At 39.7% G+C, this 27,710-nt stretch overlaps 1 protein-coding gene across 3 annotated transcripts in view; it reads left to right on the top strand.

Moving 5' to 3' along the window:
• Window positions 1-27,710, top strand: part of PPP2R3A (protein phosphatase 2 regulatory subunit B''alpha) — a 254,163-nt gene that overhangs the window by 143,515 nt on the left and 82,938 nt on the right. For all 3 annotated transcript variants that reach the window (XM_055413269.2, XM_055413262.2, XM_055413274.2), the window contains 5 exons: window positions 225-299; window positions 12,585-12,671; window positions 18,355-18,511; window positions 24,342-24,390; window positions 25,080-25,169. In XM_055413269.2, the coding sequence (XP_055269244.2) occupies window positions 225-299; window positions 12,585-12,671; window positions 18,355-18,511; window positions 24,342-24,390; window positions 25,080-25,169 (458 nt within the window). The remainder of the gene's footprint in view (window positions 1-224; window positions 300-12,584; window positions 12,672-18,354; window positions 18,512-24,341; window positions 24,391-25,079; window positions 25,170-27,710) is intronic.

The raw sequence follows: 27,710 nt of genomic DNA, 5'->3' as shown, positions 1-27,710 counted from the left end.
CTTTCTTGAAGTATACTGTACATATCAAAGTCACACAAAAGTGTGCTTGTGAAATATTTGTGTTTAATAAAATACTAGTTAAATTTTAAGTGCATTGTTCAGTATTGTGAAACAGCAAGTTTGCTCAACTGGCAAGTATTGTACAAGAGTTTAAAAAATTCAGTATGTATCTTGGGGGGGGTTGGTACGTTTATTAATTTAGTTATGATTTTGTTCTTTTTCAGGATGTGGTAGATACACATCCTGGCCTCACGTTCCTGAAAGATGCTCCAGAATTCCACTCCCGGTACATCACCACGGTAGGCTGGTTCTTTTTTGTCTTAATAAAACTCTTTAAGTTTCCTTTTTGTCACTGCCTAGTATCTAGGCTTTTAGATCTTTATGTAGAATGGGCCATAATGATTATTTTAAATGGGAGGAAATAAAACTAAATTAATTATTTATATCTAGTTCACTTCTTATATGTGCCTGGTGCTTAAGAAGTCGTTTGTATACAAAATCTTTAAGTGATATACTCATTCTATCTGGTCTCCATTAATATTGATACCCAGTTGATTTTTAGTATTTGCAAATAATACAAGAATTTTTCAACAGCCTTTTCCCAAAAAAAGATGTTATTTAGAGTACCTCAAAATTAGAACTGAGATGATGAGAAATAAGAGTATATATAATCAGAAAATAAATCATGTAAGAATTTAAAATAACATAATCACAGTCTCCTGTTTTGCAAGGTGTTCTCATTCCCTGTTTCTCACGCACAGCCTCATTTGATCAGTCACAGGCAGGGCATGCGTTATGGGTGAGAGCTCACAGGCCTGCAGCTCACACTGCAGCCACACCAGGCATTCTCTGCCCTAGCTTCCAGATTATCTTTGTAAGAATTCCACAGATGAACCTCAGGGCGCACCTCGCATTCACAGCCATACCCAGCTGATGTGGTCCCCACCTCTGGTTCAGATCTCCCAGTAAATAGGGCAGTCTCTTCTGAGGAAGACCCTCTCCTTCTTGGGGCACTTTTTGTTGACTATGGATTGTTGGGTTCTGTTGAGTTACACAATACTACCATTCTTTTTTCTCCTGTAGGAACTTCATTATTTCCTTTTACATTGATTCTCTTCTGACATAAAACTTTATAAGACTTCATTTGAACCCTAAGATGTCACTGCCATCTAAAACTATCTTACAAGTTGTTTTTGCTTGTTAACCGCAACCCATCAACTACCTCTACCACAGTCACCCTGGCCCAGCTGGTCATCCTTGTTTCTCGTGTGGACTCCTTCTAATTGGTCTCCCTGCCTATACCCTCATTGCCCTACAGTCTAGTCTCCACAAAGCAGAGTAATTCTTTGAAAATGTAAGTCAGATCATGTCACCTCTCTGCTCAAACCCTCCAATGTTTCCCCCTCTCATTCAGAATGAAAGCCAAAGTTCGTGCCGTTATTCTCCATAACCCCCCACTCACCCACCCACACCCTCACAGGGCCTACTCTCTGGTCCTGAAGCAACACTTGTTCTCTCTGTTCCTGGAACAAGCCAAACCCACTTCTGCCTCAGGTGCTTTGTTCTTACTCTCTCCTCTGCCTGGAATGCTCTTCCTACAGATTGCTGCATGACCCACTCCCTCACTTCATCCAGATGTGTGCTCAGACATTCCCTTCTTAATGAGACCTTCCCTGATCACCCTCTGCCTTCTTCAGCTGTCTTCTCTCTCTGTCCCCTCCCTCTACTCTTCTTTTATTTTGCTTTATTTTCCTTCTTAGTGCATAACATCTGATATTAAATTTTTTTATTTATTGTCCATGTCCTCTATAACATAAACTCCATGAGAGGAGGGACTTTGTCTATATTTAGATCCTGCTGTATCTTTAATACCTGAAATAGGGCCTGGCACATAATAGATATACAGTAGGTATTTATTGAGTGAGTAAGTGAAGTTATTCATGTGTAGAATTAAGAATTCTACATGTAACCATGGTTTCAATCCCAATGAGAATTACTGGATTCTGATTATTGACTGTTCTGTAAACTCAGGGCATATTAAAATTGAGTTGGCCAAAAAGTTTGTTCAGGCTTTTCTGTAAGATTTAACAGAAAAACCTGAACAAACTTTTTGGTTACTCAATAATGTATTAGAATTTCAAGAGATTGAAAAGATCTTGATAATCTATTCCAACCTTCTGCCAATTCGGAAAATGCTCTCTATAGGAATCATTTGAATTTGTTCTTAGAGAAGATGTTAAAGAACAGAATTATGAAAGCACAAATTTTCCTTTGTACTCTTTCTAGTTTGGTATTTACTAAAGTATGATCCCCAGACCTATGATAGATTGGGGTCATCTAGTGACCCTTGATAGTTTCATGATTTCAGAGTGAAAAGCCATGATACAATTTTGTTTGCATGTAATTCACATTTTCTGAGAAATACTAGTATGTCAATCATTGACCAAAAAGAACTACATAGGTCCATTAACAGAATTCAGTTAATTTTCTACTGACATATCTCCATGGTATTTGCATATTATTGTTTATTTTTTTTAATTTATACTTTATTGCTAGTATTATGCTACTTTAGCCCCAGTTCACAAAAATGAATCCAGTATACCTTGTTCACTTTGCTGTACAGAAGAAACTAACACAACATTGTAAACAATAAAAATTTTTTAAAGATGAATCCATTACTCAGAAGTTGCCATAAAAGTGTAAAACTACTTATGACTAAATAGTGATAATGGGGCAGCTCGAAACAGCACCATAAGTAGTAAATTAGGCCCAACTGAGAATACAAAATGTGAATCTGTATATACTGAGATAAGTGTAACTGCTTATTTGTGATAATCTCATACTATCATTGAAAACACAGATGTGCCAATAAAAAAATATAGCACTGAATAGAATTTTATTGGACTGATGGTCTGTTCTCCACAGTCTTTTCTGTTATAAAATTTGGTCAGATAAGAAGACTGATCGCCGAAGAATTGATGCTTTTGAACTGTGGTGCTGGAGAAGACTCTGGACAGTCCCATGGACTGCAAGGAGATCCAACCAATCCATTCTAAAGGAGATCAATCCTGGGTGTTCATTGGAAGGACTGATGCTAAAGCTGAAACTCCAATACTTTGGCCACCTCATGCAACGAGTTGACTCACTGGAAAAGACTCTGATGCTGGGAAAGATTGGGGGTGGGAGGAGAAGGGGACGATAGAGAATGAGATGGCTGGATGGCATCACCGACTCGATGGACATGAGTTTGAGTGAACTCTGGGAGTTGGTGATGGACAGGGAGGCCTGGCCTGCTGTGATTCATGGGGTCGCAAAGTTGGACACAACGGAGTGACTGAACTGAACTGAACTGAATGACATGAAGTCATTGAAAATTTTGTGCTATATGAAAGTACAGTGAATCTTTCTATAAAAAATACAAAATAAGCTTTCTAGTATGAAATTAATTTTCTTGCTAAAACATCAGTTCAGTTCAGTCGCTCAGTCATGTCTGACTCTTTGCGACCCCATGAATCACAGCGTGCCAGGCCTCCCTGTCCATCATCAACTCCCGGAGTTCACTCAACAAAGATCAGCCTCAGAATTAATGACAAATGTCTCAAAGAAGCAAAATTATTTTATCATATGACCCTACTGAATATAATTTCAATGGCATACAGCATAAGACAATTAGTATATGTCATGGCAAAGACAGACAATAGACAATAGACAGACAATAGTATTTCCAAGAGACAAAGATCAGCCTCAGAATTAATGACAAATGTCTCAAAGAAGCAAAATTATTTTATCATATGACCCTACTGAATATAATTTCAATGGCATACAGCATAAGACAATTAGTATATTTTGTTTGCATTCTAGAGTTACTCAATTATTTCACTTTACAATTGGAAGAAACTGCTGACACAGTGTATGACTCAAGTATTAGCTTATGTGTTGCACATAAATGATGAAGAAAACTGTGCAACTTTTATTTTCCATTTATCAGTGAAACCTGTGCTACAGGAAAATACTTTATATTTGTTTGTTTCAGTTCAGTTCAGTTCAGTCGCTCAGTCATGTCCGACTCTTTGCGACCCCATGAACCACAGCACGCCAGGCCTCCCTGTCCATCACCAACTCCCGGAGTTCACTCAAACTCATGTCCATCGAGTCGGCGATGCCATCCAGCCATCTCATTCTCTGTCATCCCCATCTCCTCCTACCCTCAATCCCTCCCAGAATCAGACTCTTTTCCAGTGAGTCAACTCGTTGCATGAGGTGGCCAAAGTATTGGAGTTTCAGCTTTAGCATAAGTCCTTCCAATGAACACCCAGGATTGATCTCCTTTAGAATGGACTGGTTGGATGTCCTTGCACTCCAAGGGACTCTCAAGAGTCTTCTCCAACACCACAGTTCAAAAGCATCAATTCTTCGGCGATCAGCTTTCTTCACAGTCCAACTCTCACATCCATACATGACCACGGGAAAAACCATAGCCTTGACTAGATGGACCTTGGTTGCAAAGTAATGTCTCTGCTTTTTAATATGCTATCTAGGCTGGTCATAACTTTCCTTCCAAGGAGTAAGCGTCTTTTAATTTCATGGCTGCAATCAGCATCCGCAGTGATTTTGGAGCCCAAAATAATAAAGTCTGACACTGTTTACACTGTTTCCCCATGTATTTCCCATGAAGTGATGGGACCAGATGCCATGATCTTAGTTTTCTGAATGTTAAGCTTCAAGCCAACCTTTTCACTCTCCTCTTTCACTTTCATCAAGAGGCCTTTGAGTTCCTCTTCACTTTCTGCCATAAGGGTGGTGTCATCTGCATATCTGAGGTTATTGATATTTCTCCCGGCAACCTTGATTCCAGCTTGTGCTTCTTCCAGCCCAGCATTCCTCATGATGTACTCTGCATAGAAGTTAAATAAGCAGGGTGACAATATACAGCCTTGACGTACACCTTTTCCTATTTGGAACCAGTCTGTTGTTCCATGTCCAGTTCTAACTGTTGCTTCCTGACCTGCATACAGGTTTCTCAAGAGGCAGGTCAGGGGGTCTGGTATTCCCATCTCTTTCAGAATTTTCCATAGTTTGTTGTGATCCACACAGTCAAAGGCTTTGGCATAGTCAATGAAGCAGAAATAGATGTTTTTCTGGAACTCTCTTGCTTTCTCCATGATCCAGCGGATGTTGGCAATTTGATCTCTGGTGTCTCTGCCTTTTCTAAAACCTGCTTGAACATCTGGAAGTTCACGATTCACATATTGCTGAAGCCTAGCTTGGAGAATTTTGAGCATGACTTTACTAGCGTGTGAGATGAGTGCAGTTGTGTGGTAGTTTGAGCATTCTTTGGCATTCCCTTTCTTTGGGATTGGAATGAAGACTGACCTTTTCCAGTCCTGTGGCCACTGTTGAGTTTTCCAAATTTGCTGGCATATTGAGTTCAGCACTTTCACAGCATCATCTTTCAGGATTTGAAATAGCTCAATTGGAATTCCATCACCTCCACGTTCATCGTGATGCTCTCTAAGGCCCACTTGACTTCACATTCCAAGATGTCTGGTTCCAGGTGAGTGATCACACCATTGTGATTATCTTCATCATGAAGATCTTTTTTGTACAGTTCTTCTGTGTATTCTTGCCACCTCTTCTTAATATCTTCTGCTTCTGTTAGGTCCATACCATTTCTGTCCTTTATCGAGCCCATCTTTGCATGAAATGTTCCCTTGATATCTCTGATTTTCTTGAAAAGATCTCTTGTTTTTCCTATTCTGTTGTTTTCCTCTATTTCTTTGCATTGATCACTGAGGAAGTCTTTATATCTCTCCTTGCTATTCTTTGGAACTCTGCATTCAGATGCTTATATCTTTCCTTTTCTCCTTTGCTTTTCGCTTCTCTTCTTTTCACAGCTATTTGTAAGGCCTCCTCAGACAGCCATTTTGCTTTTTTGCATTTCTTTTCCATGGGGGTGGTCTTGGTCCCTGGCTCCTGTACAATGTCACGAACCTCCGTCCAGAGTTCATCAGGCACTCTTTCTATCAGATCTAGACCCTTAAATCTATTCCTCACTTCCACTGTATAATCATAAAGGATTTGATTTAGGTCATACCTGAAGAGTCTAGTGGTTTTCCCTACTTTCTTCAATTTAAGTCTGAATTTGGCAATAAGGAGTTCATGACCTGAGCCACAGTCAGCTCCTGGTCTTGTTTTTGCTAACTGTATAGAGCTTCTCCATCTTTGGCTGCAAAGAATATAATCAATCTGATTTCGGTGTTGACTATCTGGTGATGTCCATGTGTAGAGTCTTCTCTTGTGTTGTTGGAAGAGGGTGTTTGCTATGACCAGTGCGTTCTCCTGGCAAAACTCTTTGTTTGTTTAGTTAATCTTAATTATTTTGTCAGCTGTTTTAGATTGAAAAGACAGAACACCAACTATGCATATAGCAAATACCCAAAGTCACCCTTATTTTCAGAGAAGAGTTGACGTTGAGTAATAAACCTTTTGATATTGAATGAAAATGAAAATTGGAAAAACCTGCAAATTGTGACCCTTGAGTTTGTATATTTGCATACCATGCAATGACATTACCAGTAAATAAGACTCTGCTTATCCTTACTGGCATATGCTGACTTTTGAGGAAAGAAGTAGGTTTTAAAATAAGCAATAAGATTGGAAATACTTTTTTGTAATATTGGTGCTGGCAGTAAAGTAGAAGGACCAGACTTCTGGCACTGAGTTGTTCATCTGCATCCATGTCACCTATAAAGAGCAATCTCTGTAATTTCTGTGTCTGTGTTTGATCCCCTTGTCTAAAATTCTCTTGACAGAGCCACCAAACACATAGTTCCATTCCTAAAAGTGTGAAAAGTATCAGTCACTTAGCCTTGTAACCAACTCTTTGCAAACTCATGGACTGTAGCCTGCCAGACTCTTCTGTCCATGGAATTCACCAGGCAAGAATAGTGGAGTGGGTAGCCATTCATTTCTCCAGGGGATCTTCCCAACCCAGGGACTGAACCCAGGTCTCCTGCATTGCAGGCATATTCTTTACCATCTGAGCCCACCAGGGAAGTCCCCTTCCATTCCTGGTGATCTAAAATGGTAAAAAAAAAAAAATAGAAATTTCCAATCGAGTAGATATAAATAAAAACTGATTTATAATTCAAATTGTCTATCAAGTTGACTAGAAATCCCCTGGTGAAAAATTATCCAATTTCATTTCTCTCATTTGTAGTATGTAGTTATTCTTACTGCTGTTAATTTTTACATTTTTTTATATTTTTATGTTTTTCTTAATTTCTATTTTAAAAAGCTAAAACTGGTAGACCAAAAGTTAGGGGGGGGGGGAACTGCAATTAGTGTAGAACCAGCAGCTTCATGGAGAAGGCATTGGCACCCCACTCCTGTACTCTTGCCTGGAGAATCCCATGGAGGGAGAAGCCTGGTAGGCTGCAGTCCATGGGGTCGCTAAGAGTCGGACACGACTAAGCGACTTCACTTTCACTTTTGTTTCATGCATTGGAGAAGGAAATGGCAACCCACTCCAGTGTTCTTGCCTGGAGAATCCCAGGGACGGGGGAGCCTGGTGGGCTTCCGTCTATGGGGTCGCACAGAGTCGGACACGACTGAAGCCGACTTAGAAGCAGCAGCAGCAGCAGCAGCAGCTTCATGCTCTTACCACTAGATGGTGCCCATACCTCGATAAGTTATAATGCTGAATCAGTATTGTGGAAACCAGTAAATGTGCTGATATAGTGGGGCCACTGAATCAGGAGATTTAGGCTATGGAAAAATGGTATAAATGTACAGTTTTTTACAGTACGAGAAAAGTAGCTTATCAGATGCTAAAAGTAGGAAATTACTAGATATAAAAATTCTGTCAGAACAAAAAATGAAAAAAGAATAAAATAAGCAGACTCAAGTTTTACACTTTTAAGTATAACATAGTACTTTCATAAGTAATATAAAATATTTAAGGGGTATATATATATATATATATATATAATTTAGGTAGATAGGAAACTTAGACTTTAAGATAATTTTATATTCAGAATCAAGAAATAAGGACAAAATCTAATGTATAAAAAGAAAAGTTTGGTGTAATAATATGTGTTGTAATTGACTTTAACTTGAGAAAGGGAACATGGAACTATGATAAAATATATTCTTAATTTTTATTTTCATATATATATAATTTCTGGCCTAAAATCCTCTATTCTCTGCCCTGAATTACCTCATTCAGAGTCTGAGTGGAGCTAGTAGAGAAGTTATAGACATCAGCTAGTCCCTGCTCCCACCTAACATAGGAATCCTGTGAGTTTCTGTGTAAATAACTTGGTGAGAAGAAACTTCACTACTTCATACAACCCATTGCTTAATAGGGCTAATTTTAGGAAACTCTTATTTACATTGAAGCATTTCTATCCAGTAGTTCTAGTAATTCCAGTTCTAGTTCTACACTGTGATGCAATACAAAGCAAATCAACTTCTTCCACCTGATAGCCCTTCAGATCATGATCACATCTACACTCTAGTACAATAGTATCTTTCACAATAATTTTGTATACAGTTTCCTGTTTTATATTTTCTGTATATCTTATATGTAGCCTATCAATAAATCATAGACAAAAATACTGATTTATGTAAAATATTAATTACTTCCCTAGGTTACATCCTTCTGCTGTTCAAAACTCTGAAGAGTTTATTCAATTAGCTATGAATCCAACACATATGTCTCTATCACAAATATAACTCAAAAGTCTTTGTTACACAGCTTTCCAACCTCATTAATTTATCAAGCAGTTTTCCAAAGAAGACATACAGATGGCCAACAGGTACATGAAAAGATGTTCAACACTACTAATCATCAGGGAAATTCAAATCAAAACTAAAGTGAGATATCACCTCACACTTGTTAGAATTGTTTACATCAAAAAGACAAGAAATAACAAACATGTGGAGAAAAGAATGTAAATTGGTGCAACCAGTGGAAGTTCCTCAAACAAATTAAAATAGAGTTAATTCAGCAATTCTGCTTCTGGGTATTCATCCAAAGAAAACAGAAACACTAACGTGAAAAGATACATGCACCCCTGTGTTTACTATGGCCTTATTTACAATGGCCAATATATGGAAACAAGCTAAATGTTCATTAACAGATAAATGGATAAAGAAGATGTGGGCTTCCCTGATAGCTCAGTTAGTTGGTAAAGAATCTGCCTGCAATTCAGGAGACCCGGTTCGATTCCTGGGTTGGGAAGATCCTCTGGAGAAGAGATAGACTACCCATTCCAGTATTCTTGGGCTTCCCTTGTGGCTCAGCTGGTTAAGAATCTGCCTGCAATGCAGGAGACTTGGGTTCAATCCCTGGGTTGGGAAGATCCCCTGGAGAAGGGAAAGGCTACCCACTCCAGTATTCTGGCCTGGAGAATTCAATGGACTACATAGTCAATGGGGTTGCAAAGAGTCAGACACGACTGAGAATATATATACTTTCAGAATATGTATACAATGAAATATTATTCACCCATTAGAAAAGAGTGAAATCTTGGCATTTACAACATCATAGATGGACCTTGAGGTCATTGTGCCAAGTGAAATCAATCAGAGAAAGAGAAATACTGTATGATATAAATCTTTAAGAAAAAAGAAAACTTCATGAACTCAGAACGGATTGAGGATTGCCAGAGGTGGGAGATGGGGAGAGGGGGAAATGGTTGAGGGAAATCAGAAGGCATAAACTTCCAGTTGTAAAATAAATTAGTCATGGGGATATAATGTACAGCAAACTATAGATCATAATACTATACTGCATATTTGAAAATCACTAAGAGTAAATCTTAAAATTTCACAAGAAAAAATAATCTGTAACTATAGTGATGGATGTTAAGTAGACATTGTGGTGATCATTTCACAATATATATGTTCAGTGGCATCAGCCATGTCCAGCTCTTTGTGACCCCATGGACCTTAACCCACCAGGCTCCTTTATCCATGGGATTTTTCCCAGCAAGAATACTGGAGTGGATTGCCTTGCCATCCTCCAGGGGATTTTCTTGACCCAGGAATCGAACCTGTGTCTCCTGCATTGCAGGCGAATTCTTTACCTGCTGAACCATTGGAGAAGCCCTTCACAATATATACAAATATTAAATCATTAGTATGCCAAAAACTAATGTGTGTTAATTATACCTCAGTTTTTCTTAAATTATCATGTAGTTATTGACCACCTGATGATACAGGCAGAGCAGTATATCAGGCACTGGGATGCATGTGAAAAAAGACCAGGTTCCTTAGAGTTTGGAGGTGGGGACAGTCAGGTGTACCTGTGTCTAGAATATAACCACAGGATGACTGAAGGAGACATGGGTGATGTCAGGAGCACAGAAGACAGCTCAGCCTAAGTCCCTGTTCTGGGGCTTCCAGTGGAGCTGGTGACTGAGCTGGATTCTGAAGGATCAGGGTACGTTAGCACTGATAGCAAAGGTGGGGTGAGAAATGCCAGGTGCCAGAAGTCTGGACCTTCATCATGAAGCTAGTTTTTCCCTCTTATTCTTGGGAATCACTGTTTGGCAAACAGTCCAGAAACAGAATAGTGGTTTAGTTTATGATAGATGTCTAAATGTCTTCCTCTTTTTGTTCTTCATGTACTGAAATAGCCTTTTTAAAGGGATACAAGTTGACTCACTGGAAAAGAGTCTGATGCTAGGAGGGATTGGGGATGGGAGGAGACGGGGATGACAGAGAATGAGATGGCTGGATGGCACCGACTCAATGGACATGAGTTTGAGTGAACTCCGGGAGTTGGTGATGGACAGGGAGGCCTGGCGTGCTGTGATTCATGGGGTCGCAAAGAGTCAGACACGACTGAGCGACTGAACTGAACTGAACTGAATCTCTTCTATGGGCTTCCCTTGTAGCTCAGCTGGTAAAGAATCCACCTGTAATGCGGGAGACCTGGGTTCGATCCCTGGGTTGGGAAGATCCCCTGGAGAAGGGAAAGGCTACCCACTCCAGTATTCTGGCCTGGAGAACTCCATGGATCATGTAGTCTATGATAAAAACCACCAAGGATACAGAATTTCCATATCATTAGATAATCAAAATCAAAGCCAGTGTACAAAAAAAAAAAAAAACCTTGTTCAGTTGCTTTTCTCACCCTTGCTTCTTTTTGGAGAAAAGGAAAAATGAAAAAAAAAAAAAAAACCCCTACCAGGTCAAGGGCAAATTAAATGGGTAGGAATAAGCCAGGTAAAATGGAAAGAATGCACCGTGGCCTCCTACCTCCAGGACTGCAGCCTGTCTTCCTTCTCCAGTCCTCCCTCCACCACAGCACATACAGCCTCAATTTCAGACACACTTGCTACCCATCCTCCTTCTCTTTCGTCTTGTCCTGGTCTTCTCCAGAGTTTCACCTTTGTTAAACTTTACTAAAACCCAGTTAGTAACAAAATTCTTCATGCCCAAGTAAGGACTTGGGATATAAATTATCCCAAATGTATCTGAGTTTCCAGAGTCCGTAAGTCTTCAAAACACCAATGGATAAGCCTATACTAACTGGAATAATGCCCTCTTGAATCATACCACATTGGCAGCCATTCTTCTGACCCAGTAATTGTTAAGCCAACCAGTGTATACTTCTCACCTCTTGTGCTTTCCAAAAACACCTACCCTAATAGGTACTACCTGAATCAGGCATCACTGTCAGTTCAGTTCAGTCCAGTCACTCAGTCGTGTCCAACTCTTTGTGACCCCATGAATCGCAGCACGCCAGGCCTCCCTGGCCTCCATCACCAACTCCCAGAGTTTACCCAAACTCATGTGCATCGAGTTGGTGAAGCCATCCAGCCATCTCATCCTCCATCATCCCCTTCTACTTCTGCCCCCAATCCTTCCCAGCATCAGGGTCTTTTCCTATGAATCAACTCTTCGCATGAGGTGGCCAAAGTAGTGGAGTTTCAGCTTAAGCATAGGTCCTTCCAATGAACACCCAGGACCAATCTCCTGTAGGATGGGCTGGTTGGATCTCCTTGCAGTCCAAGGGACTCTCAAGAGTCTTTCTTCTCCAGCACCACAGTTCAAAAGCATCAATTCTTCAGCGATCAGCTTTCTTCACAGTCCAACTCTCACATCCATGCATGACCACTGGAAAAACCATAGCCTTGACTAGATGGACCTTTGTTGGCAAAGTAATGTCTCTGCTTTTTAATATGCTGTCTAGGTTGGTCATAACTTTCCTTCCAAGGAGTAAGCGTCTTTTAATTTCATGGCTGCAATCACCATCTGCAGTGATTTTGGAGCCCCAAAAAATAAAGTCTGACACTGTTTCCACTGTTTCCCCATCTATTTCCCATGAAGTGATAGGACAGGTGCCATGATTCTTTGCTCAGAATCATGAGCAAAGAATCTTTTTATTCTTAGAATTATAAGGGCAGATGTAAAGTATATGGATGTAGTTTTTTAAACATTTTTACTAGAAATGACACTTGATATAATCACAAAACTTAGCTTGGTTCAAAGAATATTCATAAGATGACCTTTGATAATGTAATAGGAATCTTTAATGTTTTTATTTGGTTTTGTTTTCCTTCTGGAACCAGGTTATTCAGAGAATATTCTACACAGTCAACAGATCTTGGAGTGGAAAAATTACTGCAACAGAGATAAGAAAAAGCAACTTTTTGCAAGTATGCCTCTCATTGAAATTCATATTTAAGGAGCAATTTAAATGATAATCTTACTTCATTTAACAAATATTTGAGTGCTCATTATGTGCAAAGCCCTATTATGTACAAAGTCACTATTTTCAGTCATTAAGCCGTTATCAGATACCTGGGATGTGTTGGGGGAACAAAGATGAGTAACGAGATTTTCGCATCAGGGCATACACTGTGGAACAAAAGAGAAAAGTGTACAGACAGCCACACCTGACTTGAAAAATTCCACAGAAATGTGTCATAAATATGCAATGAAGGCTTCACAGTAGGACGGGCATGTGATCTTGACCCTGAAGATATCAAGTGTTTACAAGATAAAAAAATTGAAAAGGAGATTCCAGATAGAGCAAGCAGCATGAGCAAAGGCCCAGAAGCATGAAAGTGTCATGTTCAGGAACTGCAGGACAGTCTGAAGTGGCCACAGGCTCCAAGGAGAGAGTGATCAGTGACCAGTGATGAGGCCTGAGGGATGAGATGGGGCCAGGTTGGGAAGAGCCTGGCAAAACAAATGGAGGAGTTTCAACTTGTTCCTTTGAGCAATGACTCTTTATCTAGCTCCTGCTGGAGAAAAATACTGAAAATTCCTTTTAAGAATGTGTTTCATTCAGTTATTTTATTTGTTTTACCAAATGAGAAAGCATTGATCACTAGTGGGTGCCTTTTACCGAGGCAGTCTTCATGCTTGATTATTCAAGCATTTCTACTAACTTAAAGAAAGTAGAATTGGTCACACTTGAAAGGAAATGAAATGTTTTATTTTAAATAAATCATACTAAATGAAACTTGGGTGAATAATACAACCTTGTTTACACTCTTATTTTTTTCCCATCTTTATCTGGGACAGACAAAATTGGCAAAATTAGCAATCTGTAGTAGATATGCAAACATTTCTTATTCTGATAAATGAAAAGTCATCATTACAGTCATTATTAATATTTATTGATCATCTGGTTTTTGCCTGGGCTCTCAGGAGGTTACATGGGATGGGTTGAGATGGCAAGAATTCCATTGAATAAAAGGCCTTACATCTGAAGAATGATAATCCTAACATTCCTGATGCATATTAAGTTTGTATTTCTCAATCATTATTATAATCCAGATTTTTCTTACTTACAATAAAATTTGAGGCCCAAATATGGTTGAATGACTTAGATAAGATCATACAGCTACTAAGTGACTGAACTGGAAATAGAGCTCAAATGTTCTGCTTCCCTATCCCTCTCCTTAGTTTGCCTCTTAGTACCTAAGTGTATGCACATAAAATGTTCAAATAATATAAACATGTATAAAATAATAACCAGAAGTCACTATTTATCTCTTTATCCTGCCATTTCACTCCTTTTACCAGAGGGAACCCATATTATCTGTGGTTTTATTCCTTTTTATGCATGTGTATGGAGTATATGTGTATGGAGTATTTATTTAGTTTTGTTCTGGATGGCTGCTTTTTATGAATTTTTTTTAATATGTGAGACCACACTTATATTCTTTTAACTTTTTTTAACTTAACAGTATGTCTTGATGTTTTTTCATTTTGATCAATATAACTCTGCTGCTGCTGCTGCTGCTGCTGCTACTAAGTCGCTTCAGTCGTGTCCGACTCTGTGCGACCCCAAAAACGGCAGCCCAACAGGCTCCCCCGTCCCTGGGATTCTCCAGGCAAGAACACTGGAGTGGGTTGCCATTTCCTTCTCCAATGCATGAAAGTGAAAAGTGAAAGTGAAGTTGCTCAGTCATACCCGACTCTTAGCGACCCCATGGACTGCAGCCTACCAGGCTCCTTCCTCCATGGGATTCTCCAGGCAAGATTACTGGAGTGGGTTGTCGTTGCCTTCTCCGCAGTATAACTCTATCTCATTCTTTTAACTACTGCATAATCTGTGGCATGGCTATGCTGTAATTATATACATATTGAAGATGTTCAAGTCGTTTTCATATTCTCCCTATTAGAGTAATGCAGCGAACACCCTTACACTTTCCTCTTATGTCCATATGAGTATGAATATCTCTAAAATAGACTACTGGAAGGAAAATCCTGGATCAGATGGTGTGTGCATTTTCAGTTTCATAGATCCTGCCAAGTTACCCTCCTAAACGCCTGCACTAATGCATACTTAAATTTACATACTCACCAACAGCAGAAGTTATTCATTTTTTTCATTTTATAACAATCCAGTAGATGAAAATGAGAGCCCCCTGCTTCTCAAGATTTATTTTATTGTATATATTCTGCTTTATACATTAAAGATCATTTTATAAAAACATTACAAGCAAGTTTGGAAAACAGAAGAGAAAGCATATTTTAGCACCCTAATAAAACTAATATTTTTATGTGTACTTCTAGTCATATTCACATGTATATTTGGATTTTAGAATTTAATACAGTTCTTAGTGTGTACAATCGTATATCCTGTATTTTGCACTTAGCATGTCATGATTTTCCCTTGTTTCTTTGTAGACTTTATAATTTTTACAGGCTGCAAAATCTTTCATTGAGTCTCTTTTACCATAATTTCATAATTTATCTTGTTTTCAATTTGCCAAAGTATTTTGGATTTCTAGTATTCACATTTTAGAAAATGAATCTTAGCAAAGTAATACATCTGCAGTATTAATAGTTATATTTCTTATAATGCTTTTCTCCTTGGATTCCATTTTATTTTCTAATATTGACATGCTTTCTTTTTAAAATTTAGCTAGTATATATTTTAACCTTACTTTAAAATTTTAAGTTCAATTCAGTCATTCAGTCATGTCCGGCTCTTTGTGACCCCATAGACTACAGCACACCAGGCTTCCCTATCCATCACCAACTCCTGGAGCCTGCTCAAACTCATGTCCATCAAGTTGGTGATGCCATCCAACCATCTCATCCTCTGTCAGACTTATCTCTTATGGACAACATATACCTACATCTGCTTTTTGGATCTGAGTTTTATTCTCAATCTGAAATTTTAATAGGGAGATTTACCTCTTTACCTTTATTGTGACTGCTGATATGGCAGTGGTTTAGTCTTTAGGTCATGTCTGACTCTTGCAACCCCATGAACTATAGCCTGCCAGGCTCCTCTGTCCATGGGAATCTACAGGCAAGAATACTGGAGTGAGTTGCCATTTCCTCTCCAGAGGCTCCTCTCAACCCAGAAATTGAACCTGGGTCTGCTTCATTGCAGGCCGATTCTTTACCGACTGAGCTACGAGGGAAGTCCTGACTATTGATAAATCTGATCTTATTTCTGTCATCTCACTTTGTTTTTTCTATTTCCTGAGTTTCCTTATGGTTTATCTTTTTTTTTTATTTTTCCTGAATCTTTCTAAAAAGGTCTTCATGTATCTCTGGCCACTTATATGATAATTTGACTGATAATAAGAATTCTGGATTCAAAAATGATTGGTTTTGGTGTTTATCCTAGGGGCACACAGAGAGTCAGGAGAGACCCAGATAATATTTCTAGTTCAGAGCCCTGCAGCTCTACCCCCATGCCTTTTATACCAGACTACCCCACACTAGGGTATGGACCTAACAGAAGCAGAAGATATTAAGAAGAGGTGGCAGGAATACACAGAAGAACTGTACAAAAAAGATCTTCACGACCAAGATAGTCACGATAATGTGATCACTGACCTAGAGCCAGACATCTTGGAATGTGAGGTCAAGTGGGCCTTAGAAAGCATCACTACGAACAAAGCTAGTGGAGGTGATGGAATTCCAGTTGAGCTATTTCAAGTCTTGAAAGATGATGCTGTGAAAGTGCTGCACTCAATATGCCAGCAGATTTGGAAAACTCAGCAGTGGCCACAGGACTGGAAGAGGTCAGTCTTCATTCCAATCCCAAAGAAAGGCAATGCCAAAGAATGCTCAAACTACCGCACAATTGCCCTCATCTCACACGCTAGTAAAGTCATGCTCAAAATTCTCCAAGCCAGGCTTCAGCAGTATGTAAACCGTGAACTCCCAGATGTTCAAGCAGGTTTTAGAAAAGGCAGAGGCACCAGAGATCAAATTGCCAACATCCGCTGGATCATGGAGAAAGCAAGAGAGTTCCAGAAAAACATCTATTTCTGCTTCATTGACTATGCCAAAGCCTTTGACTGTGTGGATCACAATAAACTGTGGAACATTCTGAAAGAGATGGGAATCCCAGACCACCTGACCTGCCTCTTGAGAAACCTGTATGCAGGTCAGGAAGGAACAGTTAGAACCGGACATGGAACAACAGACTGGTTCCAAATAGGAAAAGGTGTACGTCAAGGTTGTATATTGTCACCTTGCTTATTTAACTTATATGCAGAGTACATCATGAGGAACGCTGGGCTGGAAGAAGCACAAGCTGGAATCAAGATTGCTGGGAGAAATATCAATAACCTCAGATATGCAGATGACACTACCCTTATGGCAGATAGTGAAGAGGAACTCAAAAGCCTCTTGATGAAAGTGAAAGAGGAGAGTGAAAAGGTTGGCTTGAAGCTCAACATTCAGAAAACAAAGATCATGGCATCTGGTCCCATCACTTCATGGGAAATAGATGGAAAAACAGTGGAAACAGTGTCAGACTTTGTTTTTTTGGGCTCCAAAATCACTGCAGATGCTGATTGCAGCCATGAAATTAAAAGACGCTTGCTCCTTGGAAGGAAAGTTATGACCAACCTTGATAGTATATTAAAAAGCAGAGACATTACTTGGCCAACAAAGGTCCGTCTAGTCAAGGCAATGGTTTTTCCCGTGGTCATGTATGGATGTGAGAGTTGGACTGTGAAGAAAGCTGATCGCCGAAGAATCGATGCTTTTGAACTGTGGTGTTGGAGAAGACTCTTGAGAGTCCCTTGGACTGCAAGGAGATCCAACCAGTCCATTCTAAAGGAGATCAATCCTGGATGTTCATTGGAGGGACTGATGCTAAAGCTGAAACTGCAATACTTTGGCCACCTCATGCGACGAGTTGACTCACTGGAAAAGACTCTGATGCTGGGAAAGGTTGGGGGCGGGAGGAGAAGGGGACGACGGAGAATGAGATGGCTGGATGGCATCACCGACTCTGTGGACATGAGTTTGAGTGTACTCCGGGAGTTGGTGATGGACAGGGAGGCCTGGCGTGCTGTGATTCATGGGGTCGCGGAGAGTCGGACACGACTGAGCGACTAAACTGAACTGAACTGAACTGAACCCCACACTATCACAGAGGTATACATGAGTCACCTTTCTGGTAAACTTAATGCCATTACAAAGCCAGACCCTGCGTGTGGATGCCCGCTCTTTGTAAGAGAATAGATATAAAACCAGTTTTCGTAAATTTGTGAAGTTAAAAGCAGTGTCAGTCTGTGGTCATGTGACTAACGTCTGTTGTCTGATTGTTCGGTGCTTCCTAGGCAGGAGCCCTCTGATAGGCTGCCATTGTCTTGGTGACGGTTCTTCCTTTTCCCTGGTTTTGAATCCTCCATACTCTGCTAAATATAGTACAGAGTTCATAAATGCTTGCAGATTGGTCAGTTGATGAAAAGATAGGATGATGTTGCCTAGAATTTTCTGGTTTGGTACCAAAACCAAAAGTTTTAATTCAGTTTAGAATAAAAATGTACTAGCATCTGAATAATGGCCAAAGGTGGGTCTTTGTATTTTTAAAATAAAATAATCCTTTTATTCATACCATTTCAGACTCTAGCCCTTTTGGAAGAAGAGGAAGATATAAACCAAATCACAGATTACTTCTCCTATGAACACTTCTATGTTATTTATTGTAAATTCTGGGAACTAGATAGTGATCATGACCTCTACGTCAGCCAGGCCGATCTATCTCGATACAATGACCAGGGTGAGTGTTTCTGTGGATGTTGACTTAGCTATTTTGAAGAAGACAAGAGGTAATTGTGCTCACTCATTATGGGGAATTCCCATTTCTTAAATTATGTATCTAATCAAATCCTCTTGAAAAGGCCAAGAATTTTAAAGTAGAAATGAGTGAAGATACTGATTTTTTATCTAGAAACCAGGTTGAGGAGAAGAGGTTTGGAGGTAAGTAAGAAATTAGAGTCTTGGTTTGATGAATGGATGAGTCTTTATAGTGATGCTGGTTTTCTCCTGATGAATTCAATAAGAACCACATCTATGTAAAGTTTATTTGAAAGAAAATTATATATACCTTTATAAATTCTCAATTTACACTATTTATAAACAGCTAAGGATGAAAATGATGTTTCTAACTTGCCAGTGCTTTCAAGTATTCGTAAAACTTTTTGGAACTTAGCTCTAGAAAACATAGTTTCTCTGCAGATGAATGTGGTGTGCTTTCTTTTGCCAGAAAACAAAAAACTATATATCACATGATACTACCCTTTTTACATCATTTTGACCAGTAGTAAACTTAGAACCTATTATCTGCTGATTGCATATTCTTAACCAAGCACCAAGATACATTGATTCATTCTTCTCTCATAAGATTGTCCCTATTTATAAGCCTTTATCCTTTTAGATGTAGCAAAGTACAAATCTTAAATAAATGCTTTATTTCTGTTGTTTAGTGTATCTATGACTAGTAGTATATATCTTAAGAAAAGGTTCATTCTACATGTCAATATTCATAGACCTTTCCATGTTTAGCAAACAGAGTTCTAGTTCTCAAAAGTTTACAGGCCAACCAGGCATCAAGAGGAAATACTAAATCATACTTATTGATAAAAAATCATTTTAGTACTATATCTGTCCTTCTTTAAGTACAGGTAGGTGTGCCTCATTTTAATTCACTTTGCTTTATTATACTTTGCAAATAGAGCTTTTTTTTTTACAAATTGAATGTTTGTAGCAGCCCTGCATTGAGCAAGTCTTGTCAGTGCCATTTTTCCAACAGCATTTGTGCATTTTGTGTCTTTGTCACATTTTGGTAATTCTTACAATATGTCAAAATTGCATTGATTTATTGATATATAACATTATATTTGTTGTGATGATCTGTGGTCAGTGATCTTTGATGTTACTATTGTAATAGTTTTGGGGTGCCATGAACCACACCTGGGTGACAGCAAGCTTAATTGATAACTGTTGTTGGTGTTCTGAGTGCTTCACAAGTCTTCCCCGTCTCTCTCCCTCTCCTTGGGTCTCTGTATTCCCTGAGACACAGCAATATTGAAATCAGGCCAGTTAATACAGACCATTAATACTACAGTGGTCTCTTAAGTGTTCAAGTGAAAGGGAGAGTGGCACATCTCTGACTTCAAATCAAAAGCTACGAACTTAAAGGGGAAGGCATGTTGAAAGCTAGGATAGGCTGAAAGCTAGGCTTTTTGTGCCAGTTAGCCAAGTTGTGAATGAATGTGAATGAAAAGTTCTTGAAGGAAATTAAAAGTGCTATTCCAGTGAACACATGAATAAGAAAGTGAAGCACAGAATTCCCTGCTGATCCAGCGGTTAAGACTCCACACTTTCACTACGGAGGGCCCAGGTTCAATCCCTGGCCAGGAAACTAAGATCCCACAGGTTGTATGATGCAGCCAAAAAAGAAGAAAGTGAAACACTTTGTTTGCTGATATGTAGAAAACTTTAGTAGCCTGGATAGAAGACCACACCAGCCACAACATTCCCTTAAGCCAAGTTCTAATCCAGAGCAAAGTTGTCTTCAACTCTGTGAAGGCTGAGAGAAGTGAGGAAGTTACAGGAGAAAAGTTTGAAACTAGCAGAAATTGGTTCATGAGGTTTAAGGAAAGAAGCCATCTCTATAATATGAAAGTGCAAGGTGAAGCAGCGAGTCATCTAGAAGATTTAGCTGAGATCATGAAAGTGACTACAGTAAACATCAGATTTTCAATATAGACAAACAGCCTTCTGTTGAAAGAAGATGCCATCCAGGACTTTCGTATCTAGAGAGGAGAAGTCAGTGCCTGGCTTCAAATCTTCGAAGGACAGGCTGACTGTCTTTTTAGGGGTTAATGCAGTGTAGGTAGTGACTTTAAGGTGAAAACAGTGCTTATTTACCATTCCAAAGATCCAGAGGCCCTTAAGAATCTAAATGTCTTTATGTTAGCACTCTGCAAGTGGAACAACAAAGCCTGAATGACAGCACATCTGTTTACAACACGGTTTTCTGAATATTTTAAGCCCATTGTTGAGACCTACTGCTCAGAAAAAAAGATTCAAAATAGGACCCTGATTGACAGTGTGCCTGGTCACTCAGGAGCTCTGATGGAGATTGTACAAGGAGATTAATGTTCTTTAAATGCCTGCTGACACAACATCCATTCTGCACCTAATGGATCAAAGAGTAATTTCAACTTTCAAGTCTTATTCAAGAAATACATTTCATAAGGGTATAGCTGCTAAGTCACTTCAGTCGTGTCCGACTCTGTGTGACCCCATAGACGGAAGCCCACCAGGCTCCCCCGTCCCTGGGATTCTCCAGGCAAGAACACTGGAGTGGGTTGCCATTTCCTTCTCCAACGTGTGAAAGTGAAGTCGCTCAGTCGTGTCCGACCTTTAGCGACCCCACGGACTGCAGCCTACCAGGCTCCTCCATCCATGGGATTTTCTAGGCAAGAGTACTGGAGTGGCTTGCCATTGCCTTCTCCGCTGAACAACTTTATCTTAGCCAAATTCCTTGGTCTCTGGGCAGCTGCTCAGAGGCCTGCCATAAGAGTCTGGCGGTACACTCGGAGATGCTCCCTACCTTCTGCGTGCTCAAAGTCCCACTGGGGCCGGGTCAATGGAAATCCCTCATCAATTAGGTTCGGCTGCAGGGTGGGCCTCCCGTCCACACCCCGGACATGTTTCCGAGCTTCTGATAGAATCCGCTCCCGTTCTTCCGTGGTGAAGAGCACCTGTAACAGCTACTGACAGTCATCCCAGGTGGGATTATGGGTGAAAAGGATAGAAACAAAAGGCTTTATCCATGCTGGTGGGTTTTCCACCAGATCTTGCCAGACCAGGATATAGGGCATCTGGTCCGGGTGGCCGGAAGGGCCGGGCATGAGAACCTTCCCCCAACAGCCCGGATGGTGGGCAGGCTGAATGTTCCCTCTCTCGGCCACCTGACATTAAAAGTGGGCCACTCCGAGGAGCACCATAGGTAATGATTGCTTTGATGGATCTGGGCAAAGTCCACTGACAACCTTCTGTAAAGTATCACCATTCTAGATGCCATTTCAACCATTTATGATTCATGAGGGCAGAATATCAACATGAACAGGAATTTAGAAGTCAATTCCAATTCTCATGGATGTTTTTGAGGGGTTCAAGACTTCAGTGGAGGAAGTAACTGCAGATGCGGTAGAAATAGCATCCTCGTTAGTATAGTGCAAGAGAACTAGAATTAGAGGAGGAGCCTGAAGATGTGACTGAATCACTACAATCCCATAATAAAATTTTAATAGATGAGGAGTTGCTGCTTATGGATGAGCAAAGAGAGCAGTTTCTTGAGATGGAATCTATTCCTGGCAAAGACAGTGTGAAGACTGTTGAAATGACAACAAAGGATTTAGAATATTACATGAACAATTGATTGGGGCTTCCCTGGTGGCTCAGAGGTTAAAACGTCTGCCTGCAATGCGGGAGACCCGAGTTCGATCCCTGTGTCGGGAAGATCCCCTGGAGAAGGAAATGGCAACCCACTCCAGTGTTCTTGCCTGGAGAATCCCATGGACAGAGGAGCCTGGTGGGCTACAGTCCACAGGGTTGCAAAGAGTCGGACACGACTGAGCGACTTCATTTCACTTCACTTAATTGATAAAGCAGCAGCAAGGTTTGAGAAGATTGTCTCCAATTTTGAAAGAATTTCTGCTGTGGGTAAAACGCTGTCAAACTACATTGAACATAACAGAGAAATCATCTGTGAAAGGAAGAGTCGGTCTATTTGGCAAGTTTCATTGTAGTCTTAAGAAATTGCCAAAGCCACCCCAGCCTTCAACAACCACCACCCTGATCAGTCAGCAGCCATCAACATTGGTGGTGGCAAGACCCTCCACCAACAAAAAGATTACAGTTTGCTGAAGGCTCAGATGATTATTAGCAATTTTTTTAACAATAAAATATTTTTAAGCTGTATGCATTGGTTTTTTCAAAGACATAACTGCTGTTAAACACATAATAGACTATAGTATAGTAGAAACATGCACTGGGCAACCGAAAATCCATATGACTCACTTTATTGTGATATTCACTGTATTGAGGTGACCTGGAACTGAACCCACAGTATCTCTGTGTTATGCCTATAGTCATACCTTCCTATTACAAGCATAGTATAAAGATGGAGATATTTATAGGGGTATTGGATCAGCTTTATTCGCTATGTACTTTTTGATCATCAGTGGCCAGATCATCTGTATAATGTGAGCTAGCCTCCAGAGATCACACAAAACCCTATGGGCTCTGAAGCACCTTTTCTGGCTGTCGTAAACGTAGTTCTCATTAACCCCTAAAATATTGTATATACACATGTAGTAACTCATTAGAGGCATGTTAAAGGAAGGAAGTTCAGAAAAGCAGGCATCTAGGCCTCCATAACAAAGGGGCCACTGAAACTGTGTAATTGCCTACCCACCAGCCTGTCCTTAATGGGACAACATGATCTGCAGTTTTAGGAAGTTAAACCTTCCAATCTAAAGAAAGACTTCAGAAATAAATATCCCTGCCTTTCCTATGTAACTGCCTTTTGTTCTGTTTCCTCTCATTTTCAAATTATTAACCCCATAAACCAGTGCTCAGCAATCTCTAGAGGGCCCTTGCACAACATTTGGTATGTGGCCAGGAATGGCTGTGCTGACACTCATCTTCTCAACATTCTTCAACCAAAGTAATGAACCTTTACGTTGACTGTACCTAACGCTACACAGAAGAGTCAGATGCTGGTGGCTGCTAACTCTCTAATGCCCTCACCATTGGTTCTGAAATTGTAGTGTGCATGCCACTGGCGAGGCATTTGTTAAAAGAACAGATTCCTATCCTCACCACATCCCTAGATCTGAGGTTCACTGTTACCTCCTTTTTTGACTAATGCTTTTGGTTACTTTGAACTCATAGGGAGGTACACTGATACAGATTACTAGGATCTACCATCAAATGCAACATACTGTCTTAAGATATAATCATCTCTCTCTGAATAAAATTTACTGATGGAATTTATTTAAAAATTGTATTCTATAGAATTACAGGATATAACATGATATAAGAATGTAAGTATCTGTGGTATGTTTTTGGTACCTTTTCTAAAATTCTACCTGAAAAAACAGTTCTCTGTTGTTTGACTCAAATCCCAACAATCAGGTTCCCCTTGAATTTAATGCTAGGATAAAATCTGTCTTGTTTTAGAGGAAATGTTATCTTGTCTTATTGGATAACAAGATCAATCTAAATTTTGTACATTTTTGTCTCCATTGTCAGGATATTCAGAACCAATTTGGTGCTCAACTATATTAATATATTTCAGCTGTCAGGCACATCCATTTGCCTCTTCTTTTTTTAAATGATTGATAGACCAAGCTATCTCAAATTACTTCTTTCAAAAAATATCAATTGTACATAAAAAGTAAAAATTCAACTACTCACATTCTTATCATGGAAGATTATTAAGTTTAACCTTGTGGCTACTTGAAAATAAATCTGCCAAATGGTACCTTTTGGAGCATGTTTTAACTAGCTTTGTACTTTTTATTTATGTTTAGCTTCATCAAACAGGATTATTGAAAGAATATTCTCTGGGGCAGTAACAAGGTAAGAAAAACCATCTGAGTTTTAAAATGAACTACAGGTAATACTTTAGCAATGTCCTTTTAGCAAGGCTTCCTGCATAATTTGTCAGTGCTGTACGTTAGATAATACCCTACAAAAATATGCAGTGTGGCTTCATACAAGATGGCAGTAATACTTTAATATACGGAATTCTCCAGGCCAGAATACTGGAGTGGGTAGCCTTTCCTTTCTCCAACCCAAGGATCGAACCCAGGTCTCCCACATTACAAGCCGATTCTTTACCAGCTGAGCCACATGGGAAGCCCAAGAATACTGGAGTGGGTAGCCTATCCCTTCTCCAGCAGATCTTCCCGACCCAGGAATCAAACTGAGGTCTCCTGTATTACAGGCTGATTCTTTACCAACTGAGCTATCAGGGAAGCCCTGTTTATCTAAGTACAGGTAACAGTATTTGACCTGATTTGTATTCAAATAAGAAACCAGAGTTCCTTCAAATCTGCAAATGCTTTCTAATTTCATCCTCGAGGCATTTGAAAATAAGATAGGCAATGAAAGAGGTTGCCCTTTGTGGAATTTCCAGCATTCTGTTTTGTTTTTTTTTAACTTAATTTCCAAAGAAATGTTACTTTATTCCTAAAGTCTGTCATCCTGCTAAATTTAGAAGAGTAATTAATTGTTTAGGAAACTTTGTAACCATGTGTTTTCTTCAGGGGAAAAACAGTACAGAAAGAGGGACGAATGAGCTATGCAGATTTTGTTTGGTTTTTGATCTCTGAGGAAGACAAAAGGAACCCCACCAGGTATGACTTCTAAGTTTCCTTTGCCCAGATGTTAAACAAATGAACAAAGTTTGAAAAATTTATGATGACTATCTAGTGAATGCCAGATTAACTAGGGGTGCCAGGATGGGTTAGACTTAGTCTCTGCCCTCAGATTGAGTCCACAGTCACAGTGTATCAAGAGAAGTGCTCTTACCCCCAGAAACAAAGGTGAAGTGACATGTGAGCTGTCTCTGAACGATAGCAAGCGTTTATATGAAATATGGGAATGATAACTGTGAATTTTAGTTGTTTCATGATCTTCCTGGTTCAGTAGTAAACTGGAGAACATGCCCTCACTCTGCCAGTTAGAATCATCTCTCCATTTCTTTGGCATACCTTGATCGGTAGCTGTGAGTTTATGTCCCTGTTTCTTAGACATCTGTAACACTGTGTTACACAAGCTAGGAAAAAAAGAAAAGGATGCAAAAATCTATGTCCCTTTCTTTTTATACCAATCTTGTGTAATACAGTACCCTGCACATAGCTTATGCTCAGTACCAAGGGAGGGGGAGCCTATAGTCCCTGATGCTGCTTGCTAACATCACTGACTCAGCTGTCTGCATATTAGTTCAAAAAGTTATCTAAATGTTAGATACATGGTTTGGAAATCACTGAAATAGAAATGAAGCTAATTTATTTCATGGGCAGCATGTATATTAAATAACTTTGTTGTCCATTTCAAAGATAGTAATTTATTATTCATTATAGACAACTTAGAAAACATGGATAAAGCAGAAGAAAATAAATTTTAATAATAATTTTAATACTAATAATTCTACCACTCAGAAAAAGACACTATTAAAAGTTGGAATGTGTTATACAGTCTTTTTCATATAAACTTTTATATACTCTTTGGATATTTAGATTAATTTATTCTCCTAAATATCCGCTAGTAGTTTTAGCTAAACTGTTGTAATAATCCACTATGCATGCATGCGTGCTAAGTCACTTTAGTCATGTCTGACTGTGTGACTCCATGGACTGTAGCCTTCCAGGCTTCTCTGTCCATGGGATTCTCCAGCTAAGGATACTGGAGTGGGTTGCCGTGCCCTCCTCCAGGGGATCTTCCCGACCCAGGGATCAAAACCACATCTCCTGCATTGTCAGGTACATTCTTTACCATGAATGCCACCTGGGAAGCCCAACATCCACTATACTTTTCCTTAAAATAAATTCCCCAGAAAAGGGATCGCTAAATTAAAGAGCATAGATATTTTTAAGGGCTTTTATAAAAACTATTAAATTTATTTTCAGAATGTATTTTCATTTTATACTTTCATCAACAAAATATTGAGTGTATTTCCTATAACCCTTATTCACACTAAGTATCTTTCTCTTTAAGAATCTTTCCCATTTGATAAGTAATAAATTCAGCATTATCTTACATTGCATTTCTTTCATTACTAGTGAGGCAGAAGTTTTTTCATACATTTTTGGCCATTTTTATTTCATCTAAGGTGACTTGCCTTTTTGTGGCTTTTACTCATTTCTGCTGGATTAATTTTTTAAGTTTATTGTTTTATCACAAACACACATTAAATGTTAAAAACGTTATATACATTCAGAACCTTAATATAAAATTTACCCATAGTCCTCTGACCCACAGCTAACATTTTGGTGTGGGTCCTCCTACCTCACCCTCACCCCCTCCCTTCTCCTCCTTCCCCTACTCCTCTCTCTGCACCAGATGACATAGTGTACTAAATGGTATCATATACAATTTTGCAACACATTTCTTCACATAACAGTTTATTTCTGTGCCAGTAAGTGTGCTTGTTTATATTAGTAATCCATTTGTTTAATGCTTCAGGTTCAGTTAAGTCACTCAGTCATGTCCAACTCTTTGCGACCCCATGGACTGCAGCACGCCAGGCTTCCCTGTCCATCACCAACTCCCAGAGTTTACTCAAAGTCGTGTCCATTGAGTCGGTGATGCCATCCAGTCATCTCATCCTCTGTCATCCTCTTCTCCTCCCACCTTCAGTCTTACCCAGCATCAGGGTCTTTTCCAATGAGTCGGTTCTTCACATCAGGTGGCCAAAGTAGTGGAGTTTCAGCATCAGTTCTTCCAGTGACTATTCAGGACTGATTTCCTGTAGCACTGACAGATTGGATCTCTTTGCAGTCCAGGGGAGTCTTCAAGAGTCTTCTCCAACACCACAGTTCAAAACCATCAATTCTTCAGCACTCAGCTTTCTTTATAGTACAACTCTCACATCCACACATGACTACTGGGAAAACCTTCAGTTCAGTTCAGTTCAGTTCAGTCGCTCAGTTGTGTCCGACTCTCCGCGACCCCATGAATCACAGCACGCCAGGCCTCCCTATCCATCACCAACTCCCGGAGTACACTCAAACTTATGTCCACAGAGTCGGTGATGCCATCCAGCCATCTCATTCTCTGTCGTCCCGTTCTCCTCCCGCCCCCAACCTTTCCCAGCATCAGAGTCTTTTCCAGTGAGTCAACTCGTTGCATGAGGTGGCCAAAGTATTGCAGTTTCAGCTTTAGCATCAGTCCTT

The sequence above is a fragment of the Moschus berezovskii genome, chromosome 1 (genome assembly GCF_049115385.1).
Source record: "Moschus berezovskii isolate FMDL1 chromosome 1, NW_MosBer_1.0, whole genome shotgun sequence".
Classification (NCBI taxonomy): Eukaryota; Metazoa; Chordata; class Mammalia; order Artiodactyla; family Moschidae; genus Moschus; species Moschus berezovskii.
The sequence above is the reverse complement of the archived record's forward strand: the minus strand, read 5'-3'. Positions and strand labels throughout refer to the sequence as shown.